The 20,622-nt window shown below is 39.3% G+C and overlaps 1 protein-coding gene across 2 annotated transcripts in view; it reads left to right on the top strand.

The window, feature by feature from the left end:
- slit3 (slit homolog 3 (Drosophila)) overlaps positions 1 to 20,622 on the top strand; it is a 261,454-nt gene that overhangs the window by 199,887 nt on the left and 40,945 nt on the right. For both annotated transcript variants that reach the window (XM_044364021.1, XM_044364022.1), the window contains 8 exons: positions 3,168 to 3,318; positions 5,576 to 5,650; positions 7,034 to 7,177; positions 9,302 to 9,445; positions 12,377 to 12,540; positions 16,063 to 16,195; positions 18,259 to 18,327; positions 18,456 to 18,527. In XM_044364021.1, the coding sequence (XP_044219956.1) occupies positions 3,168 to 3,318; positions 5,576 to 5,650; positions 7,034 to 7,177; positions 9,302 to 9,445; positions 12,377 to 12,540; positions 16,063 to 16,195; positions 18,259 to 18,327; positions 18,456 to 18,527 (952 nt within the window). The remainder of the gene's footprint in view (positions 1 to 3,167; positions 3,319 to 5,575; positions 5,651 to 7,033; positions 7,178 to 9,301; positions 9,446 to 12,376; positions 12,541 to 16,062; positions 16,196 to 18,258; positions 18,328 to 18,455; positions 18,528 to 20,622) is intronic.

The raw sequence follows: 20,622 nt of genomic DNA, 5'->3' as shown, positions 1-20,622 counted from the left end.
ACAAGGCAGTTTAGTGTTGCTACTGTAGTCCCAGCATTCACCTGTTGTGCACCTTAACTGTATACTAAATTGGATTGTACTAATAAAGATTATCATATACAGAACGTATCAGAAGAGGAAATTTGAATGAACTCTCTGGAGGAGGCCACTTTATATTCATTTAATAAGCAGCCCAATTTAATAGCATACATGATTTGATATTATTAAGGATATTATGTATTTTTTAGAATGACCTTCATAGATGTCCAACAAAATTGGTGGTATATATAAGTATGTCATTTGTGTTATCAAGTTGTCACCTTTCATCATAGATGTCTGGTTGTCTTAGGACTGTGGCACATAGAGAAAAAGAGAGAGAAAAGACAGAAAAACTGAAATTACAAAAAACACTAAGCACAAGCACTAAAGCAGTAAAAAAAAGTGTGCAGACTAAAGACTTCCAGGCTATTTGGAGACATGAGATTTTCACCCCCTCTTCTCTCTAAAACGGTGTGTCCCAGCCTAACTTTGGCACACAAAAAATAGCATAACCCATACCATTAAATGTTGAAGCCTTTTATCCAAAGTGCTTTGCTGCATCATGAGGACATGTGGTGCATTTTTAGCATGGAAGGTCTCAGTGGTGTCAGCAAGTCCCTAATGTTAGTGCTCTGCCCATAGAGCTATTAAAGATAACTAGATTACAAATGCTCCTAAAGCTGGTTATGGCTCTCCTCTTTGCTTCAGCCCTTCCTCACTGCAGTCCCATGCCTCTCCTTGCATCTCCTCTTCCTCTCTGGACGTGTCTGGATATTTTCGCTATTGGTGGGCAGTTCTCTGGTCCCGCCCCCCCTTCCTGTGTGGATCTGCAGCTGTCTGTTGCCTCTCCTATCCTGTATGGACCCTGCCCCTGACTGACTGGTGCAGCTCTCTGTTGCTCCGCCTTCCTCCTGTGTGGACCTGCATTCTGATTGGTTCGTGCAGCTGTCTCTTGTGCTTGATCTAACCATGTGGCCCCGCCTATTGTGACATCACATGGTTCCGTCAAGCGCCAGGGACCGCCTAGCACACACCCACCTGCCTCCCCCAGCCAATCACATGCCTTGGAGCAGAAATTAAGGGTTGCTTTATGTTCGTTTGCCTTAATGTGAGGGGTTTCTGATACATGGGACTCTAACTGCAGTTGAAATAAATGGACGTCAGTGAATCAGAATATGTCAATTAGTAATGAATAGCAATTTAGAAACACCATGAATGCTCAACTGCCGGCAATAATTTGAGCTTTTCTCAACAGACGCTCCTACTTTTTCCTTATTGTTGTTTTCTTTGGATTGACATATTTTTGTGGAGTAAACCACATAAGAGAAATGCTTGTTAAGGTGCAGTCAAAAAGGATTTTGCTCCCTATTCAGTTTGATTAAGAATAGGGGGAGACATGTTTGCTTCCATTTGCAAGTTCAGTCTGATTGGCATTTGACATTGAAATCTGTCCTTTGTCCAACCAACATGAGGGAGAGGATCGGGTTGACTTCTTATTGACCTCCCACTACAGCCAAGCAGTAGGGAGGACAACGATAGAGGTTAATGATAAAAACGTGCTTGATAAGAAACTGTACAATTTACAATATGGTAGACTGTTGTTGTTTGCCATGTAGCTACACTAGTTCCTGCAACTTTACCCAACTATTTCCTGTTCCAACTATTTTTCGCAACACCACGGGAGTAAATTTTGTCTGGTGAAATCTGGTCTGACTGCACCTGTACACCTGCTTCCACTGTAAAATTGTCCAATGGCATGGCAATGCTTTAGTGACTAGCATGGCTGATCCCACCGCCTCTGTACAGACCCCTTCGCTCTTCTCTGCTCCAACTGAAGAAACTTAAAAAAAAACTCAAACCAACATTTTGTTCCTTTAGTATATAAACAAACTCCACAACCTCTATTCTTTGCTGCCTTCCATACCTTCACTCTTTTACTCCTTACTCCCTCCTGTGCTCTTTCCTCTCTGTCACTTTGCCAACCAACAAGGTTTGTGGCAGCCCAGAGACATCATTCCAACATAATCTGCCTTTGGAAGGAGCTAACCAGCCACTTCTCCCCACAGATAGACATTATTTGAAGGTTGTTCATAGCAAATTACCTCCCAATAGGTTGGCTTTAGTTGTTCGACAATGACAAGCAGATAAAGCAGATAAGCCATAAAATGCGTGTGCCAGGAAAGAGTGGAGACAGACTGAAAGAAAAAAGAGGAAAAACATTAGTCTGTCCCAATATAAGAGCAGTCTGATAGGGTAGAAGTGAAAACCAGAAAAGGTTAAATTGACAGAACAAATAAACAAACAAGGTTAGGGAGAGAGAGGGGAAAAGAAAGCGGTAATAACTGTTAGAACTATAAAGAGTGCATGTGATGTCCAAATACAAGTGCCTCATGATGAAAACCAGGTCTATTCCAAAGCCACTACCAGCCATAAATAAATCTGCTCACATTATATCTAAATAACAGAAGTGGTCTCTGGCACACCTTAAACAAAAACATCCGGGATTAAACCACATTTATCTACAGTATGATTCCATAAACGACCTGGATCTCTGTTTGCTAATGTGATTTACAGTGGTAGTCATGCAGATTTACCCCTCCCTGCATCAGCCCTGTGCCTACCCTAAAGTACAGTGCTGCCGGAGCAAATGCAGCATGTTCTTTTTAATAAGTGAAGAAGATATGGGTCATTTTAGAATCGATCACTCATATCTTGCAAATGACTGGCCATGTTAATTATGTTTTACAACCTTTGACAGCTGAAATTAGAATGAAAGTTGAATTTTCCAAACAATTAAACTCCAACAAGAAACTGTTTAGACAGATAGTGATAGTCTGGCAGAAGAAGCAAGACTTCTGACATGGCTACACCAGGATGTGCATATCTTCTTTTTTACTATTTGTGTAAATTAATTTGGATAATATGTTGTTCTTCATTATAAGGTATAGGAATATCTTTATTCCTATTTGGATCTTTTGTCTCCCTGATGTCTCCCGTTGTTTATCTCTCTTTCCTTCTCTCTTTTTATGTTTCTTGTTTTAATTTTACCTGCCTTCTCTTCCCTTTCTACGTGTTTCTGTCTGTCCTCTCCAATGCTACTACTCACGTCACTTTGTCTCTCTTTTCGTCTCTCTGTTCCTCTTCTACAGGTCAGGAAGATTATCGCAGCCGTCTGAGTGGCGAGTGTTTCCAGGATCTGGTATGTCCAGAGAAATGTCGCTGTGAAGGCACCGTTGTTGACTGCTCCAATCTCAAACTGACCCGTTTACCTCCACACATCCCTGAACACACCACAGACCTGTAAGTCAGTTGCTGTTTCATTTTTACACACACACACACACACACACACACACACACACACACATGCAAAGACATGATGAAATATCAGATTGAGAGCCATGTGTTATACTGCTCTAACCTGAAACTGCGCCACCACCCGTCCTTTAACATGCCACAGACCTGTCAAGAAGTTTTTCACTTTCAGGCACATGCACACTTAAAAACACATGCATGAAGGTTTGCATATATGCAAAAAAAATACACAAATGCACACAATGCACATGTAAGTCTGCCTTTCTTTCTCTGCTTCTCTCAGAGCAGTACCATGAATGTCACTTTTCATTTTTAGCTCCCAGACCAAAATGCCTCTCAACAGTCTTTTCCATCTCCCTCCAAGTCCCAAAGGAGCCATCATGATGTCTGGCGAAGGGTCTCACACTAGAATACTGAATAGTCCCATGGATCATTCATTTTATCGCTGAAAAATGGAAAGGGAGTAACAGATAACACGCAACAGGAATACCATAATCTGATTGTGAGAAAGCTTAAAAAGTGTTTGTATTTTCAGATTCTGTTAGAGTCACTGACGAAATAAGCGTGTTAGTATGTAAGATGGTGGTGAAGAGGTTATAATAATATGTCTTCAAAGAAAAATGAAGGGTAGCTGTGCATAATTCATTGGAGGTATTGAAAATAAAGCATGACATTAAATGTAATGAGATTGCTGTGATGTGATTTGAAACAGAAATGGTCAAAAACTGCTCATAAGTCATCAAATACACAGAAATGGAGACCAAGAAGTGTTTCTCTGATTCAAACCCATGACACAAGAAAAGTGTGTTGTCGCTAATTTTGCTTTGACCTTGATCAAATATTCAATAAGCTCAATAATATTTCCAGAGAGGAAATAGGAATCCAGCCAAAAGCAAAGTTGTGCCTAATCAGTGACAGCTTTAAAATCTAGGTGACAGTTTCTGCCATATCACTGTGGTACAAAAGAATAGCTGCAGAGCGAGAGACCACTGCAGCATTATTGCAGATGCAGAATGGTTATGAGTTAGTTGTATAATGTTGAATTCAACCATGGCTGCCGCTTTAGATAACTAATAATCCCACAGACCATTACCCCCCCTACGCTCTCTGTCTGCTCCTGTTTCTCTCTGTGAACCCTGGTATCCTCCAAATCTCCTTCCTATTCTCTATATCCATTCCCAGGGTGCTTCTTGTCAAAAATATAAACTTTGTCCTTTATGGTTAGTTAGAGGGCACATCAAAGTTTCTACTATTTTTGACACCCTCTTTCTCTTTTACCCACCTTTTCCTTATAGAAAGCTACAAACATTCAGTCACAGAAACACACACACAAACACACAACCCGCCAGTTGTGCCCCACATAACCTACCTTATCAGGGGAAATCAGGGGAGGTTGTGGCCAAAGTGAAGGCTTATATTTTTTTCTCTCTTGCTTACTTCTGTCTGTCTCTCAGCCTTTCTTTCTTTGCCATAAAAATCCTTGACATATGCTGTAGGCCTTGAGGGTGTACAATAAGTATGAAAGAAGAGTCCTACTTGTATTTTAAATGTACAGGACAATCTGAGTTGATATTGAGGGCATTACATCACAAGGTAAAGAGATTAGAAATAGAAATATAATATAAATCATCTACACTTTCCAACCCGCTGTAAAAGAAGTCTAATTTTCCTGTCGTCGCCAGTCTGCTTTGGACTTGAAATACATTATTTCAGTTTGGCTTTATCGAAGTTGATCCATCTTTTAAATCTCCCTGTATCTCATTAGAAAGTGTCCCCTCTAGCTGAACTTTCACTTTCTTTTCCTCAATTTCAGTCTCTCTACCTCATTCACACTCACTCACACACATATACACAAAGACAATCTTTTTATCAGCACCCTTTTAGTACAAATTGCCTCAATAAAGCAGATGTCTAGCTTCCTATCTCTCAAACAGTTTTCCCTTGGCTTAGGGCAGCATGGGTATTGATGACCGCATAGAAAAGATTCATTGCCTACTCTTCTCTTCTCTTCTAAAATATGTTAAGCAAAGAACCTCCCTCCTCTGGTTCCATATAATACTTCAACAGTCACTAAAGGCCTCTTAACCTTCACACGGTCATTCCTCCCTCACATGCAGTCTCTCTTTATCTTGTTTTTTTGTGTGTGTTTTTGTGTGCATGTTTGTGTGTGTGTGTTGACTTCTAAGCAGTTTGTTTCATGAAAGAATAAATGTCTAACTCCCTCTCTCTATCTTTCTCTCTGTAGGCGGTTAAACGACAATGAGATCGCTGTCCTGGAGGCTGCAGGGACGTTTAGGAAGCTGCCTAACTTGAAGAAGATGTACGTGTGCTTTTGAATGAAGCACTTCTAATGTTTTTTTTTTCTATTATGTTTAGGGCTACAAGCGCTTGTTGTTTATGTCTATTTTTGCATTTATTTATTTATTTACTTATATATTCACCAAATTCTTTCTCTGAAATGGAAGTAAAGACAGTAAGAGGTGGATGATTGTCTTATTCATCACAGGAGAATCTGTTTGGATGTTTTAGACGCACATTTCATTGTCTCTTATTGAGGACCCCGCCACCACCCCCTTTATATAATGCTGATAAACGAAGGGATGGATGAAGGGATGCAAGAAAAACTAGAGGTTAAATAAAAAAAAAACAGGAAGGAGGGGAAAAATAAAGAAGCAAGGATTACAACAAGACAGAGGTGAGGAAAAAAAAAATATGCAGAGAGAACAGGTATGACCAAGAGCGAGGCATGAGCGGAGAAGGAGTGGCTGAAGACAAGAGAGAGGATGGAAGGGATGGACAGAGATGGAGAGAAAGACGGAGTGGGTGGGAAACATGGAGGAAGCGAATATTAAATGGAAATAGAAGATGGGCCTTCACTTCAGATTTACAGTCAGTCCTTATCTACAACCTACTCTAAGTTTTTGTGTGTGTGTGTGTGTGTGTGTGTCAGAGTGAGATAGAGAAAGACAGAGCAGAGACCAGCAGTTGATTTATTGGAGAGGAAATTGCTAACCATCTAGCAGTGTCACTGACGATATAGATTGGCTAGCACTCATTTCCATTTTCCTTCTCTCAATTCCTTCCGTCTCTCCTTCATCTCCTCTCCTCTTCTCTTCCCTTCTCCCCTGTCCTCTCTTCTTCTCTCCTCCGTGAAGCTGATAAGAAGCAGTACAAAACTAGCTATGAATGAAAGCCACAGTGGTTGTGATGGCTATCATCTCAAGTTATTGTCTCAGTGGCCATTGCTCTCTTCTCATTTGAATTTTTCCTCATTGTGTGTGTGCGAGGAAGAGAGATAACAATCATTTTCAGTTGTCTGTGACCACTTGTCTCATTTACTTTTATGTGTGTATGTGTGCTATGTGAGTTATAGCGATGGCTTTAAGCTGTTGTCTCCTATCAGAAAATCTATTGTACAAGACGAGGACATTAAGATGAAAGAGAGAAGAGTTAACATTTATTAGTTGAAGGGATATGATTGATTACTACAATTAAATTGGGAATACTGTGTATATGTGTGTGTTTAACACTTTGTTTATATGTGTATACATGTGTACTTGTTTGTAGTTTTCCCTCTGGTCGTGTTTATTGATATATTTTAAAGAGTATGTATCCTGAATTTATTGTACTTAGAGAGCAGGTAAACCTACATATAAATACTATAACAAATCTGTTCATCATCATTTCTTTCTTCTTCTTGCAGCAACTTAAGCAACAATAAGCTGCGGGACATCCGTGAGGGTGCTTTTGATGGGGCGGGTGGAGTTCTGGAGCTGCTGCTGACGGGGAACAAGCTAACTGGGCTGCAGGGACGCATGTTGAAAGGCCTGACTGGCCTGAAAACTCTGTAAGGCCTACAACAGTGTGTGTGTGCGTGTGTGTGTGTACAGCAGTATATTTATGTGAGTAGTGGTCTGCTTACTCAGACAATTATGTTATCATGTAGGCTACATGTAACTCCCACAAGTTAAAATGTTCTTCCCAGCGCTCTGCAGAATGCTAATGCTAATGAGCTTGAATTATGTAAAAGCTTGTTTTTCTATAGCAAAAGCACAACATTAAGAACAAAGCAAGTTCTCCTGATACACAAATGGAATCACATTATTTAAAACTTCAAAGCACACGGCATAATTACACTAAACTTAAGTTTAAAAGCCCTTATATACTGTGCGACAGCATTAAAAACATGTCTAACATGTAGTGGCAAAACAACGGTCATTCACAGGGTCAACAACAGTCATGTTGGATATGTTTTTAATCATGTGAATAAATGCTTCTTAACCTATCTGTACAGCAACGCAGCATGTCGTCGAATGTAGATTACTTGTCCAATTTACTTTCTGGGTGCTAATCTCTCAAGAAATTGGCCAGCAAGTATTGTTATGGTTGTGACTGCTAGCTGTTAACCATCTTATACCATGCAGACAATGACTTGTTACTATTACTGACTAATGATGGACTTCATTAACTTTTTCTGTCCCAGACTAAAAAGAGGAGGCTGTTAGTCACTCACCCTGAAATCAAGGCTAATGACAGCATATTGTTGTTCCTCTAATTTAGGCACCCACCATAAATAGGCTAGTGTCCAATTAGGAGTTACAAGATAGTGTACAAAGTCATGAGCTAATGTTGTCTGTGTATGCTCAGTAATGACTACCTAATGCTATCATGTTTATATATATGCTGGCTAATGACTCTCTAATGGCATCATGGCTGTCTCTGTATTATGTTAAGAGGCTCCATGCTCCAGTCATAGCCTTGCTAACTAGGTTAGCCTGTCCCAGAGATAGCTAATTCTAACTAACTCAGTTAGCCTGGTCCCACATGACAGCATGTCAAAGGCTAATGTCATATTACAAACTCTGTCATGGTTGTCATATGGGGACTGTTTTGAATTTACCCTGTTTTATCTTTTGTCCGTGTCATTATATGTTCTTTCATCCTCTTTATTTGTCTCTTTTTATCCGCCCAAAATACATACGTTTTTATAGTCAGGACATAGGGCCTATTTAGCCACATTTCTTCCCTTATCTATCTCTATCTGATATTTCTGAAATTTGAGAAAAGAAAAGGTTCTATCTCAAAAATCAATATAAAACCTGGTGCTATAAAGCAAAGCACCAGTCAGTGCTTGAAATGTAGACAGGAGGACCAATCAGGTTCCACCTCATTACCATGTGACCTCACTGCTCTGTAGCTGTGGTTAAGTGAGCTGAAAGGATTATGAAATGTTCAATCTAAAGTGAAACCTTCAAACTGATTTTTTTAAATCAAAATAATTATGTATGCCACTGATAAAAACACCAACTGAGTTAAAGTCAGTTTTTTTTAATCTTGTTTGAGCTCAGTGAGAATCTGATTTTTGCTTTTAACTACCACCTTGTCAGCTAGCTTGCTGAATTTAATCACACAGTTAGCACAGTTGTTATCAATAATTACTGTTATTATTAGTGACTTAAGTTAATATGTGAGAATATGAGATACATTCAGGCTGCTAGCTTATTGTCCAAAAACTATTAAACATACATCAGTGAGTCAGAATGTTGAACTGGGACAAAGAACATGGAAATTGTAGTTTATTTTGACCCAATTCTGCTGTAAATACTTACTCAGGCACCAAATATTTCTTAATCCTCAGTTAGCAAGAAATGCATTATTTATTCCAGTTTGAGCAACAGCTTATACAACAAAAAACCTATATTTGTGACCTATTTTTACACATCTATCGCCTTTGTAGAAGCCAAAAGGCTTGGAGCTGAATGCCACAGAGAGGGTAGGAAAGTCGGAAAGTATTGAGAAATAAAGAAGGCATTGTTGGTTTTGCTGTTAATGGGATTTGTTGACAATACGAAAAATATAGAATAACCCCAGTCTTGTCCTTTAATGACTAGTCTCCCAAAGGTAAAACTAAATGTGCAAACAGCAACTTTTTAGCATTTATTTACTAAATACCCTTCATTTTTATTTCCAGAATGCTGCGGAGCAACCAAATCACCTGCATTGACAACACTACGTTTACGGGTCTGAGCTCAGTTCGCCTGCTGTCGCTGTATGACAATAGGATCTCCAGCATCGCCCCAGGAGCTTTCTCCACCCTGCACTCCCTGTCCACCATGTGAGTCTTATCTGTCGACCTTTGTCCCTCTTTTTATTGCTTTTTAAAAAATTTCCATACCATTATTCCCACTATCTCTCAACGTGTGTGACAATCTCCATCTTTAAATCTGGCCAAGTCTCCCCCTCCTTTGTCTCTGCTTCTGTCTTTATCTCTCCCTCTCTGTATCTGTTCCCCTAATTTTTTTTTCAGAGCCTAGCCAAGCTGTGGGAGCTATCTAGCATGCAACACGTACGCACACATACACACATTTGCACACATGTTGCTCTCTGGACACTGTTCTCCTCACAGATGCTCTCCATCATTATTGACTAGATTGGTCTAGATCCCAGGACATTTGTTATCAAGCTAAATATATTTCAGCATCTGCACACACACAGACAGATGGACACACACACACACAGATGGACACACACACAAGAGCATCACATAAGAGATGCACACACCTGGTGCGACCAAGACATGAACTCTTGAATGGCATAATCTTTTAAGTGTGTGGGTCTGTGTGCATGTGTACGTTTTCATTTGTGTGAAGATGGTGACTGGTGTTTAGTCTGTGCAGAGAAGTACAGAAACAACTGCCATGAAGTAAAGTAATGACAACTATTAACCTGCCACATAACATTATTGTCACGAAGGAGACAGTGGGAGGTAAGGAGGCAGGACAGATGCGTGTATGTGTGTGTGTGTCTTTCTTCAGTCCTCTGGCCACCCATATATGTGAAGGTTGTAAAAAATAGATGTTATCAGCTCAATAAAACATTACAGGTTGATTTCTTTTTTCTACTGTGAACACACAGACGTACCATGCCAAAAAAGACGTCCCCTCACATCCTAATCTACTCTCACTTTCTGTTCCTTCATCTATTCCTACCTCACTTATTCTGCCTTGTTCTTGCTCTCTGTCCTGCTATGTACCTGTCATCTATGATTCAAGTTTCGGCTTGAGTCTTTTGGGAGAAAAGGTGGGAAAACAGGAGTGGGAAAAGAGGGGGGGGGGGGGGGGGGTAGATGGATGCATTGTTGCATAAACTAAGGTTTGCTCAGTGGGAGTGCTGGTGATTATTGCTAAACAAATGGAAATATAATATATTTCCTTCATCCCTGTCCTTAATTTTGCATTCAACACCTGAATATTTGGTGGCATTAAAGAAAGATGGACAGTTTTTATTTTTTCAGCCTCACAAACACATTCTTTGTTCATTTTCCTTTTATTTTCCTCCCTTGTTCTCTCCTACTATGTCTAATGTCTGTCTACATTTTTAGTGCATTGTTTCCCAATAGAGTTTGTCCATTTAATTAAAAGATTAACACCTTAAAAAGGAAGGAAGGGATTTAGCTTAGGCCTGGTTGTGAGGTCATTTCATTACAAGGAAATAAGCAAATAACTTGTCCCTATCTATGGCAGCACACTATTAATATTGCAGCACAAATAGCAACATTCAGGTTCATTAGTTTAACAGTAGACATGGTGAACGACAGTATGTCTCTCACACATCTCTAGACACAATTTGAAGGCACACAATCATCATTTAAGAGATATGGTGTTCTAATATACAACTATACTGCTAAAATTACATTTGTATTTCTACTATCCATTTTTAGAAAAAAGCTACATTTCTGTTCTTAGTAAACTCTTTATATTGTTATAGAATGTAACAGCACCAATAAATTTACTGTACTGAATTGTGTTTCAAGGCATCAGCTGTGAGCTGACAAACAAAATCATAAACTGATGATTTTATAATGTTACAATGTTGCCTGCAAAAGTTTCATAATTTCATACACTGAACAATATTTTCCTTTCTTTATTTCTATTTCCCATTATAAAACTTTTGATTGAGCTTCACCAGACATGAGTTTTTGGTCAAATTACATCCGTCTCATAACATAAATCAGAAAATGGGACTGCAATGGAAGACATAATCATTGATATCTTTTTGGAGCATCTCTAGCAATATTTGCCACTAACAACAAGAAAGATCATATAAGCACGCAGTTCTTTTTCACCATGTTGTAGGATTTTTGTGTGATAAAGTCCCACATTTCAAAAATTTCTAAAAGTTACATCTCACTGTCACCTGGATGTGCCAGAAGAGAGAAGATGCGTGAAGCAGCTTTAAGTACACCGTCTGTCTAGTACAGTTTGTGCTGCTGGTGCTACCTGCCATCCCACCCTTCTCAGTTTAAATATGGCTCAGCATAAATATTACATGAGCAGCTACAAAAGCAACAAAATGCAGCGAGAAGTGATCAAAAATGAATAAAATGAACAGATAACCTTTTTTTCTTTTCTTTCTCTTTCACGATTTCTCTCACTCTGCCACCTTTTCTCTCCCATTCTCTGTATCTCATTTACTTTACAAAACAAATAGAAATAACTGATAACCTTTTCTCTTTGCCTCTCTTTTGTTCCCTGTCTCTCCCCACCCCTCTACGCCTCTACCCTACCTCTCTTTGTCTTCCATCTAAATGTATTCAAGTTTATGACTTATCGAAAACAGCAGTTGTACCTATGTGGTTTGCAGTGTACCATAGAAATTACAACACTCATAAAGAGCAGTAATTTATGATCTCAAAATTGGAATTGGCTCCTTGTATAAGTTGCTAAAAATCTCTCTCTCTCTTGCTTTGTGTCCCTTTTTCAGCTTTCTTTATTGTTGTGCACTTTAGCCACAGTCTTATCATGGGTCATGGTAATCTGTGGAGACTGCAGCACCTATATTTTATTTATGAGGGCAAAATCAAAAAAGGTTTGCATCATTTTTCCATGATGGAACCATTATACTGCAGAGACATAAATGCACTGTAACTATAATCGTACAGCAACATTTTTAAGATGCTGTCAATATTTATGTCCATTTCTTTCTTTTTTTCCAATATCCAGTGTCAATTATTTCCTTTTCACTTTCTATCTCTTTCCTTTCACAGAAACCTCTTGTCCAACCCGTATGTGTGCGATTGCCACTTGGCCTGGCTGGGTCAGTGGCTGAAGAAGACCAGGGTGGTCAGCGGAAACCCTCGCTGCCAGAAGCCAGCCTTCCTGAAGGAGATCCCCATCCAGGATGTGGCAACACCGGACTTCACATGCGACGGTGAGCCTCTCTCCCTCTCTCTCTCTCTCTCTCTCTCTCTCTCTTTCTGCACTTACAATGGGCTTATGGTTTGTTTTTGTTTATTTCTTTGGCCCTGTTAAAACATAATTGGAAACAGAAGTGCTTAGACAAAAGCATGACATGAAAGAAGATTAACACAGAATTGTGTTGTGAACAACACTTGAAATTTTATAGAACTGGTCTATCAAGTTACACAGGATGTGCAGCGAGCATTTACAGTGGCAGAAAATCAAAAAGGTCCCAGCCTGAAACCTGAAAACAAATGACATGTGTCAATCAGCAGTCATGTGTCCTGTACATATAAGAGCATGAGCCAAATGACTGAAAATTAAATGTCGTTACATCATGTTTACTCAGTCAAAGTATTGAACATAATTCTACATTTTTCAAAACTGGCCTTTTAAAGGAAATTACCTGAGGAAAGTTAATTAATTTGTGAATATAATGTCCAACATGTTGTAGCTTGGAAAAAGTTATTTGATGGGACATAAAGGTTGGTCATAGGAGGAAAGAAAACAGGGCTCCAAATGACTCGGATATAACTGAGAAATTCCTGCTGCTAGGGAAAAGGAGTTGCTCTTAAGGATACTTTGCTGATAAAAAAAGCAAAGCGGGCACGAGTTCATTCCAGATCCTTGTCTTTTTGTATCAAAATTGAACAACCCTACCAGATAGTCATTGAGAAACTTTCTGCATCCTATGTCTTAAGCCAGCAGATGTGCACATGCGAGTACATTCTCAGCAGGGTATTGTGAGGACAGAATAATCAGTAACCACTGGCAAACAGCAGCCTTAGATGACATCAGTCTGTGGTTTCTACAATGACGCTACTGTTACCACGACGATGCCTGCCTATAGCGACGAAGGCTGTCATCTTGGCCGCCAAGTTTGACGCCATTGACAAAGTGTGGTCTGCTATCTATTACATCTTTCTCCTTTTTTTCCCCCCCTTTTCTTGTTTTTTTTTTTTGGCTTTACATTTTAAACTCCGGTTGTCCGGTGTCCTTTTTTCTCTCTTTCCATCTCGCTGTGCTTTTCTCTCCCTCCTGAGTTTTTTTGAATTCATTACACTTTTCCAATTTCCTGTAGCTGTGCTGCAACCATTTACTGAAAATGAGTTTGGAAAGTAGTTAGCTGGTTGGCTCAAGTAAGGGAAATCTAAGATGGTATCAGATCTTAATATTCACTCTTGCATCTTGCCTACACATACAGAGACACTAGCAAATCTCACTTCAATCTCACTGAGCTGCACAAACATAAATTTGAATGGTTGCGATCACACTCAAACCTTTGTGAGGACATTACAATGGTTACACTGAATGTCTAATCTTGACCTTGCGCAATACCTACAGTAAAACAGAAAGCCTGGAAGAACTGAGGAGCAGCTATACAGACTTAAACGAGAGGAAATCTTTTGTGCAAAATGTATGTTATGTGGTCTTTTTTTACCCTGTTGACATACTATTCTGATATGGATTCTCTTTATTTCTTTGTTTCACAGTTAAGGCTCAGATACACTAATTGATAGTTGATTTAATCAAAGATCACCAACATAAAATCATTTTTTTCTTTGGCTTAAAGGTTTGAAGATATCCTGCTGACAGTCAGACAAATGTACTACCAAACAGGAGCAAAATAACCTCTTGGTAACGATAAAATGTCCACACTTGGAAGGTGTAAATCTCAAACTGGTTCTCAAAGGAAGAAAAGCACAGAAGCACTCTCAAGCACACTCATACACACACATACATGAAACCAAGGTCCCCATGTCCGGTCTATTTATAGTTGAATAAAATGGCTGTTAAGTTGTCCAGAGGCAGCCGGGGGAAAGGTAAAGTTAATTGAATTTGTGAGAAGATATTAGTTAGTTCAATCAGCCAACTGTAGAGTGAGTCAGCCCACGGCTACACCTCCCTGTGGACTCACAAGCTACACACATAAAGACACACACTTACACACTTGCACACTCGGCTCCACACACGGGCATGTAAGCGCCCATTTACTTGACATATAGACATTAGCACAATTAGAAAACTACAAAGTGAATGAGAAAATGGCCGTAGGACAGGGGGAGATAGCTATTTAACAAACTAAATGTACACCAAACTGAGCATGTACATGCACGCACACTTCCAGATGCACAAACAGACATACTGTATGCTGCAGTACATGAAGTCATATTGGCACGAAGGCACAAATATACACAACAAAGCATGACCACAAATGAGTATAAACCTGGCCTTTCTCTTTCCTAATGTCTCTCTCTCTTGCCACATCCACATACACACACACACACACACACACACACACACACACACACACACACACACACACACATATGCACACAAACTCAAATTGCAGTTGTGTTATGATTGGCTTAGTGTCCATTCTTCATTATCCTTCATTATGGGTTTAACTCTACATTTGGGACCACAGTTCAACTATTTACATGCTGTTGCACTAGATTAAAGCTGTATGTGTGTGTGTGTGTATGTGTGTGTGTGTGTGTGTGTGTGTGTGTGTGTGTGTGTGTCTGTGTGTGTATTTGTCTGTCAATCAAAGAAATGGAAGAAATTTTAGGCCAAGAATAACGCTCTAGTCTCTGATCCCTCTTATCTCTGAGTACTAGAATGATTACAATCACCCAGTTTGTTCCTACCCTATGATTGTGCATGTGTGTGGGTGTGTATGTGTGTGTGTGTATGTAACATAGCTGCAAAGCTTGATTTGTCAAGCAACGTTACATCTGTTCTATTTAACTCAGCAATCTTTAAAAACCTTGTTTCACAGCCAGACCTTCATGTGTGTGATTAAGTTCCCTAGTCTTTTTGACATTGAAGAAGTTAATCACAGAAAGTGTTACATTTTTTTTATATAAATATATCTTGCAAGGTAAAATAAAATCACTCAAATCAATTCACATATTGATAGGACAAAAAAAATGTAGGTTGTATAACTTCAGGCGACTGCCAATGTTGGGTCAACTTTCATTTTGTTGGTGTATTTACATGAGTTTTCAAAGTTGCTGCAGGCCATCCTATCAACATCTGTTCATCGTTTCACCGGAATCATCTGAGGGGTTTTAATATCTCAGTGACCCGCCTGCAGGTCCCGAGCCAGATGTTGAAACACACGAGTGCAGCTCATTTTAGCAGCCTCTGGTCATTTGATATGGATTATAAAGTACTCTTTAAAAGTGCTGAGTGGAATTGACCAAGTGCCACGCTTGTTCACCAGTTCAGACATGATCTCTTTCAGTCTCTCCTTTCTCTCTTCGCTCCTTTTGCCTTTACCTGTCTCAAGTCTGTTCCCTCTGTCTGCCTGTCCCATTTCCTTCTCTCTTTTCCTCTTTTTTGCTCTTTTCTATCATCATGCTCTCATCTCTGCCCTTTTTTGGACTCTCCGTCCTTCTCTTTATCCTTCCCTTCCTTCTCCCTCTGCATCTTTCCCTTTGTCTCTCTCTAACGTCCCACTCTCTCTCTCTCACCCCTCTCTCTTCAGGTGCTGAGGATAATGGTTGTCTTCCTGCGTCTGGTTGTCCTGATGCCTGCACGTGCTCAGACACCGTGGTGCGATGCAGCAACAGAGGGCTGCACTCTCTGCCCAAGGGCATTCCCAAGGACACCACTGAACTGTGAGTTGCACGTGCATACACACACACACACACACACACACACACACACACTCACACATGTTCACTTTTGTTCAAATATACAGACACACCACACACACCGACCGGCACACATTCTCATGCACACGGACAGAAATGGGCAAGCTCGTCAATGCTTACTCACGCACAAACAAAGTCACAAACACACACACACACTCACACATTGCTGCAGTGCAATATCGATGCAGCAGTTTGCCCTCTGCTGCTTCAGGAACCAACAAACTATTTTGTGAAAACACACTCTGTCTCTCTCTCTCTCTCTCTCTCTCTCTCTCTCTCTCTATTTATCTGTTTATTTTTCTCTGTCATCCACACAAACAGTCAAATTACATTGTTTTTATATATGACGAGTGGCACTAGTGCTGCAGGTACTTGTTTGTTTGTGGGTGTTTTGATGTTGATGTAATAAATGTGTTTATTATTGAAGATATTTAAATCTATTTACAACATGCTGTACAGTTTAGCACACTCTAGTACCAACCAGAAAAAGACAAAGACTGCAATAAGAACGACAGAATTACAGAGGGGATACTAGAAAGTGTCCTTGGGTTATTTTAAACTATTTTAATAATTGCTTTAAAAAAAGCAGTCATAGTTTGCAATGTTATAATGCCAAGGATAGTAAGAAGGAAGCCAAGGTCAACTTTGTATGTGTAAAAGCTCTGTCAGAGCAATGATGGTTTTTCCAAACTTTTGCCTAGTACAATACCGTCATGTCCTTTTTCATCTGTGACAGAAAATGAGTCAAGTCAGACAATGAAAACAGAGAGAAACTAAAATATGTTTATTTGCAGTTCTAAACAGTTCGTAAATTACCGTTAAGCACTTATTTTTCTTAGGATCTCCCTGTATATTACAAATGATACATCTTGTAAATTGTTTTATCATTGTTGTTAATTCCGAGTTACGAGGAATCCTGTTTGATTTGATGTAAGATAAAACAAGGGTAAAACAACTTTAATCAAAATTAGGAAATATAGAAAAAAGCTGGAACAAACTCTCTCTGATGGAAGGTGAATTATTGAGCACACACACACACACACACCCGTGTGCACACACGCACACATTCATAAGTCCCTCTAGCTGTGAAATAGGCCTGCACTGCAGGGTCAATAGCAGTGATTAGGTATTGATCAGGCTGAAGAAGACACTCCATCATACTGTCTACATGACCTACTTATGACCTGAGAGAGAGAGAGGAACAGAGACCAACGGATCATAAAATGTGTGTGTAGGTGTGTGTTCATGAGTGTATGTATGTTATCTTGTCTCCTACACACCAACAAACACAGAAAGATCAGTATCTTGTATGTTTGCAGTGGTTAGAACATGCATGTGTTTAAGTCTACATGATGCAACAGTTTTGTTTTAGTACAGTTGTCCTCTGCTTCAGTTCAGCAGGTTCCCATCTCAATACTTCATCATCATCATCACCTTGATTCACATTATTTAGAGGCATAATATTGTAACGTCATTCGCAATGTTCTACTTGTACAGCATGTGTAAAAGCTAACTTGAGATAGCATCAATGATAAAACAATATTTATTTTATAAAGTATTATAAGTTCTTGTGGTGGCATACTTTTTAATGTCATTCTCTCTCTACGCTCTAAAACCATCCAGTAAAAGCGAAATGTCACAGACATAATATTTACTCTACTATGTTTAGTTTTGCTTTGCATTGAATTTTCTCTCAGTTCAGTCTGTTGCTGCAATAATTGTATTCATGCAGCACAGATCCACAGAAAACCATCAGAAAAAATGACATATAAGACACTCTACTCCTCTGGAAAATGAAAAGTTTCCATATGAAGGTAGATCTGAGATCCCCCCATAGCACCACTCACATTCCTCGTCTCACCAACGCAGCCCAAACTCCCTCCTTTCCCCTGATTTCCATGTGACTGAAGTTGCAAAAATAAACCTTTTATGTTCTATATTGCTATTTTCTTCCCCCATAGGTCTGAGTATGTGTATAAATATATATATATGTATTACATATATTAACTATGCACCTTTCCTTGCAGGTACCTGGAGGGTAATACGCTGACATCTGTGCCCAAAGAGCTGGCAGGCCTAAAGCAGCTGTCGCTGGTGTATGTACAGCTCACATAACCTTGAACAGAATACACATATTCAGACAGTTTTGAAACCTAATATGCATATATGAAGTATATGTGTGTGTTTGTCTTTGTGCATTTACTGTATGTTTCCATCTACACAGAGACCTGAGCAACAACAGTATCAGCACATTGGGCCCGTATACCTTCAGTAACATGACTCAACTAGCCACACTGTAAGTTACCAAGACAACACACACACCTAGTCATGCATACACACATCTCCACCCATGTCTCGATGTCATAAATGGATTGTGTGTATGTGTGTGTGTAAGGTTACAAACCACAAGATAAATCAGTTTTTCTTCTCTTAACTTTGATTAATCGCCCTTCTTGTCTCTGTCTCTTTCTTCATATTTTCCTGCTACTTTTTTCTGCCATCTTCAACTTTCTCTCCCCTCTTTTATTTTGTTTCTGTCTTAGTCTCTCTTTCTCTTTCTAGCTTTCCCACCTTAGTCCTCCTTTTACGCCAAATATCTCTCGACAGCGCTCCCTCTCCTCCCACTCGCCCCTTACCTTCTCCTCTGTCTTCTTCCTCCATCTCTTTGTTAATACACACAGATCATCTTGTTTTCTCGTCTCCCTCTTTCTCTTTAAAAGTTCTCTAAACTGTCCTGTATCTTCTGCTCCACTCACCCAATGAACTTGTTGGATTATGACCTTCTCTCCTTCTCTTAAATGTGTCCTTTCTATCTATGTTTACTGCTCTTCTATCTTACATACAAATTATTTTTTTTTATTGTTTTTGTGATTTTAGTGTCAAGTTTGCCCCTTTCTTTTTTGCTTTTAGTTTATCTAGCATGTTACATGGATTTTATATCAACTTGCAGGGTTCTGTGTGCTCAGGGAAAGAGTTGAATGAGCACGTTTGCTCTTTTCCAGCAACGCCCTGTTTCATATTTCATGCAGTTGCACTCATTCACGCCTGGGAGCTGCCCAGTGCAACCACAAGCTTCTACTGTCAGCCCCAGATAGCATCTGTGGAACACTTTGTGATTTAAATGCCTTGCTCAAGGGCACTTTGCCAGCAGTTGAGGAGGTAGAGGAGATGGTTTTACCTTTCACTTTCCACATTGGATTTTCCAGTCTTTGAGTCAATCTGTTGTTTTACTGGCTTTAAGACTCCTTTCTCTTAACTTCTAGGCCAGTTGTTAATTTTATTCAATTTTTTCCTTCTTTCCCGTTAGACACCTGTTGGTGTCTTGATCTTCAATAATCATAAGGCATTACTTTATTATAGAGCATCATCAGCCGGAAACTGCTTAGATCCTTAAAAAGTCTTGAAAAGTCTTAAATAAGATTTTCAGAACTTAAAGGTTATTAGTCTTATTCTTAATTATGGTAGGTCTTAGATTTTGAAGTGATGCCTAGTTGTATGAGAAATATCTCCCTACTTTCACTTTCACTATTTGAAATATGGTTTGATCTTCACGACTCACTCCAGTCTAGCTCTTTCTTTTCTTTTTCTGGAAATGTTTTAATCAGTTCTCCACAGGCCGTCACCTGCTCTCACCAAGGTAACAGGAGTACACAAACTAGTACAGATGATGCTCAACTAAAGACAGTTGGCCTGGGGGGTTTAGAGGAGGCACAAAATCCTCTGTTATCTCTGGTCGTTGCTAGAATCCAGATAATAATGTTTGTAGCGCGGCCAATATACGACATGAAGGAGAGGAGCGGACTTTTAATTTGGTGTCTGCTGAGCTGGAGTTTGCAGGTTTAATGGACTGTTAAAGTGGATGAAAGGTAGATATACTGTAACGTGTATGTGTATTAATGGGGAGAATTAACTACAGCTGACTCTGGGTGCAAGACCGACCAGAACAGCTTTATGGTTTTACACAGTGTTGTCAAAATTAACAATTCCAAGCAACTTGTAATTAAAAGTTAGAGAGATTTTTTTTTAACACAGAGAGTTTTATCTAAAGTAAAGCGTAACAGTGGGACACAGTTCATTGCATTTACATTTAATTTGATTACTTTATGTGATTTTACATGATTGTTACATAAAGATACAAAATTATCCAATTATCAAACATGAAGCTCAGACATAAAGTGCATTTGTTTTGCTGTGGAAAGGCTATTCAGTTTTCTCTGTCAAGGTCTTAAAAAGATCATAAAAAGCATTGAATTTGATTTCAAAAATATGCAGCAACCCTGATCAGTCAGCTTTTTATACTAGATTTATTACTGAGTTTTGTGCAAAATCACATTAAAATAGTCATATCAGCATGAAACGACCAAATTCATCTCATTTGACCATGATCAGAA

This window comes from Thunnus albacares, chromosome 10 (assembly GCF_914725855.1).
Source record: "Thunnus albacares chromosome 10, fThuAlb1.1, whole genome shotgun sequence".
Taxonomy (NCBI): Eukaryota; Metazoa; Chordata; class Actinopteri; order Scombriformes; family Scombridae; genus Thunnus; species Thunnus albacares.
This window is presented reverse-complemented; position numbering and strand designations above follow the sequence as displayed.